Source organism: Protobothrops mucrosquamatus, unplaced genomic scaffold (assembly GCF_001527695.2).
Source record: "Protobothrops mucrosquamatus isolate PMUCROS unplaced genomic scaffold, P.Mucros_1.0 scaffold1566, whole genome shotgun sequence".
Taxonomy (NCBI): Eukaryota; Metazoa; Chordata; class Lepidosauria; order Squamata; family Viperidae; genus Protobothrops; species Protobothrops mucrosquamatus.
In genome coordinates, this window is record NW_015387733.1 from 125385 (window position 1) to 129515 (window position 4131).

Consider the following 4131-nt stretch of genomic DNA (forward strand, 5'->3'; position numbering starts at 1 on the left):
AATAGAGGACTGGAGAGTGAAGGTTTCGCATCTTGCTGAAATGGCAAAGATTTCGGCTTATTTGAAGGATCATTCAAATGAACAATTTTTATCAATATGGAGAAGATGGATTGTTTATATTCAAAATAAGCATAGAATGGTGGAATATAGGTTAGGTTTTTAGATAAAAAAAAATTTTTTTTTCTTTTTATATATATACATATATCTCACCTACTTATGTAGAATTATATTTTGTGGAGTTAGGGATATTAATATAAGGTTACTTTTAGATGAATTGTATCCTGGGATTAGGTTTGGGAAGTCCGGGTGGGGGGCGGGGGGGTTTTCAATTGTGATGTACTTGTGATGTGTTTTTTTTTTTCTTATGTTGAAAATAATAAAAAAAAAATTTGAAAAAAAAAGAAAATAGATGACGGGACTTATCAGAGAGAATACTTAAAAAAGAAACATTTGTTCGAATATGGTTAAAGAAATAGAAAAACTTTGGAATATATCACTCTAAGAGGGATGAATTCTCTAAATAATATAGTATGCTTCTTTCTTTTCTGCGACTTAAATAAAGCAAATGTTTTAGATACTTAAATGTGACTGAATTTAAGAAAAGTACCGTATATAAATATGTTTTGAATCAGAGTCAAGGGATTAGATGATTAGACCCATTGAATGGAATGTTTAAAGATTAAATATATTCTTAACTATGGTTAAAAAGAATAAGAAATTGAGGAATAAATATATATTAACCTAGGAGGGATATATATTTTAAGTAGTATGTTATTTCTTATGTTCCGTTGCTCTTGCTTTCCTTTCTTCTTCTTTTTCCTTTCGTTTCTCTTCTTTTTCCTCTCTCTTTTCATTCTTTTATCTATTTCTTAAGAAGTGTAAAAGTGTGAGATGGCTTATATGGAAAAAAATAGAATTAAATCTGTCAATGTAAATGTAATTAATCTTTGAGAAAATTTTTATTAGTAAGAATATCTAGAATACTTGATAGGAGAAATAAACTAAAATAAGGATTGTAACAAGATTTATGATAAGGCAACCAAAATGACTGAAAAGAAAAGAAATACTATACTAATATGATTATTATTTTTTAGGAATATTGGAAAAATTATATATTTAATTGTTACTCATTAAAACAATAAGAATTGTATTAACTCAATGTTTGCAAAAAAGGATATTTTGGGGAAAGAGGAAATCAACCAAAATTAATATATGGAACACAGATTATAGAAATTAGTTGTTAAGGATTGTTTCACAAATGTAACCCAGACAACACACTGTTTACCAATTATTGAGTGACTTATGTTTTGTTAAAAAATAAATAAAAATATATTGGGGAAAAAAGACACCAAGAGTGGCTCTATCAGTAAGATGGGTGGCATATAAATTTAATAAATAAGTAATAAATAATATTGTATGGCCTTTCAGAGTTCTGCAATCTTTTTATCTTCTGTAGTATTTTATGTAACCAGCAGGTGGTGGTGGAAAGTGAAAAGACTGGGAGAAATGACAGGGCTCCAGATTCTAAGATTTAATTTTCAAAGGAGAAAGAGAGATAAAAGGATCCCAGGAGCCTGCAAATGCAGAAGAAAATTGCCAGGTTATGTGACCAGGAAGTGGTAGTGAGAAGCAAGTCAACTGAGTGCTTGTTTTCTGAAAATGCTGAGAAGAAAGATATGGCAGGACAGGAAATACATCAGACCAATGATGGAAATTGATGACAGAATATGATGGTTACCTATTTATTTTGCAAATATATGAAAGCTTCCTGTCTCTTCTGAGACAACAGCAGAATCTGTCTCTTTCTCTCTAAGCTTCCACAGCTGGTCAGAAGAAGTATTAGAAACTGACACTTGTTATTGGAATTCCCCCATCACCATCCATTCCTGCTTATCTTTAACTTAACATTTAAGAGTTGAAAGGAAACCATTAGAGGAATTTTGTAGTAGAAGTCTTACCTGCCACGGCTGTACAATCTGGAACGTCTTAACATCCCCAACATGCAGCTTCCTCTTACTCATTTGGGAGGAAAAGGCAGCACTGAGGATCCTGGCCACAACCTGGATTGTTGTGGAAACACTGGAGCCATCCTCAGACAGGATTCTTTCAACCAGATCCTGGGGTGGGATTTCCCAGGTCTCTTTTTCCAGGCAGCTGTTCCAAACTTTCTTAGACAACAAAGGACTTGAATAAGAACACTGAAATGCTGCCTCCCCAAACTGACTAGTAGCAGAGTAATGTGAATTAAAATCATAATACTGTGTCCTTTTTTTTGTCTGAGTTGAGAAGGATAATAAAAGATATTTATGCTGGAGATTAAGCAATCGATAAAAAAATCTCACGCTTATACCTGACAAAGCTGTGGCAATCCATACTTTTCCCCCAAACAGGATTTCACTATTGTCAATTTCTCTTATTACTACTGCTAGTATTATTGTGGCCTGAAAGTCCAACTGACAAACAATACTCTTCACTTTAGTGTCGCTAAAATATTGAAGGACGTCCTTTTCCATCCCTGCTCTAAGAACCGTGGGTAAGCTTTCTGAGAAGGCAACACAGACACCTTTCCTTACGGCTTCTGGCACAAAGGTTCTTCTGAACTTTTCTCCGCTTTCATTGTCCGGAGCAGTGAGGCCGATCCACGTCCATCGGAAATGCAGGAGCAACTTAACAATTGTCAAGTGAGGAGGTTCTTGCTTTGGACTCACTCGGTAGAAAAAAGGGAAATGATGTTTCTGCTCTGGAATGTGGCTGATGACCCCATAGTTGATCTAAGATGAACCAGAAAAGATGGTTGATTGCTTTGCTTTTAAGGAAAAAAAAATAGTGCTTACATATCAGAGCTGTTCCTCCATCTGTTCTTGAGTTTCTACCATAAAATGTCATCTCAATGTCTGGTATCACTTGCCTGTAAATTCCAGATGTCATCACATCTTTCTGCCAGAATTACGGAAGGGGAAATGTAACGATTTTGTTTCACATCATGAGCAGTACAAGAGCAAAGAACAAAACTCTAATATACAGCTCAGTTATACATGTTTCAGTAATGCCCAGGGAATGATGGGATGATATGTGAACTCAGTGGAGAGAAAAAAGTTGGGTGGTTTTCTTAAAAAAAATATCTTTAAGAATAAATAGGGAAACACGTAATATTTTTCATTTTTTTTTCTTCCAGTACAGTCCTTGACATTTTCCTTTGATTTGTTTCAATTAAGATTGAAAAGATGTTTTTCTCTCCCAGGTCTTGTGACTGCAATGACTGACAGACAGGGAGAAGAGGCAGATGAAGAATTGGCCAAGAGATTGAAAATTTAATGTGCAAGATGGTTGAGATCATTTCAGTTGAACAATGGATAAGGATTTGTTCAGCTGCAAAAATGATATCAGAATGAAGAAATAGTTATTTGAATGCCTGATACCATTTCAGGGGTTCTTTAAACTCCATTGCTTCACTAATTTTATTTATTATTTGATATTTTTGGACTATTAGGAGACTTTGCAAAGTATTCATTTATACCTGTGGGATTTTGTAGATGCCCAGCATGGTGGAAATTTGATTAAAGAGATGAGAATCAGTCCCTTCGAGTAGAGGCAACAGATTATTTTGTTTTCCACAACTATAGTTTGGGACATTCTCCTGCCCTGCAGAAAGCAAGTCCATCATGACATCGCAAGTTATTCTTGCACTGAAAAAGTTCTCATAGATGCTGTAGCCCAGGGTGATGTTTGGTAACAGCTTTGGATTCTGGTTGATCTCATGAATGGCAAAGAAGAAGGGCAGGACGTGCCAGAAGCTCATACTGGACATACTGCAAGTGAAGAAATTTCATTTTGATTTTTGATTTTTTGTGTTAAATTCATAAAAAAACAAGATCACATTTCTGAAGCTGTTCCTATAAAAACATTTATAACAGATCATTTGTATTGTTGTCTCATGATGCTATTGTGTGGAAACTTCAGAAATCTACAATCTGAAATCAATGTTGAATGCATTATCCCCTTATGTATAAAATAATCTGGTTGTCTTCTAGAAGGAGAAAATAGGACAGGATCACATCAGCAGCTCAGTGTCCATATGTAATGCAGGAAATATTGTCAGAAGTTCATTGTTCAATGAAAATAATGTCAGAT

At 34.4% G+C, this 4131-nt stretch overlaps 1 protein-coding gene across 1 annotated transcript in view; it reads right to left on the bottom strand.

Moving 5' to 3' along the window:
* LOC107293283 (vomeronasal type-2 receptor 26-like) overlaps window positions 1-3808 on the bottom strand; it is a 16463-nt gene extending 12655 nt beyond the window's left edge. Inside the window, exons 1-3 of the mRNA XM_029285358.1 lie at window positions 3518-3808; window positions 2574-2771; window positions 1959-2168 (exon numbers count right to left, since the gene is read on the bottom strand). Of these exons, the coding sequence (XP_029141191.1) occupies window positions 1959-2168; window positions 2574-2771; window positions 3518-3808 (699 nt within the window). The remainder of the gene's footprint in view (window positions 1-1958; window positions 2169-2573; window positions 2772-3517) is intronic.
* Between the last annotated feature and the right edge of the window lie 323 nt (window positions 3809-4131).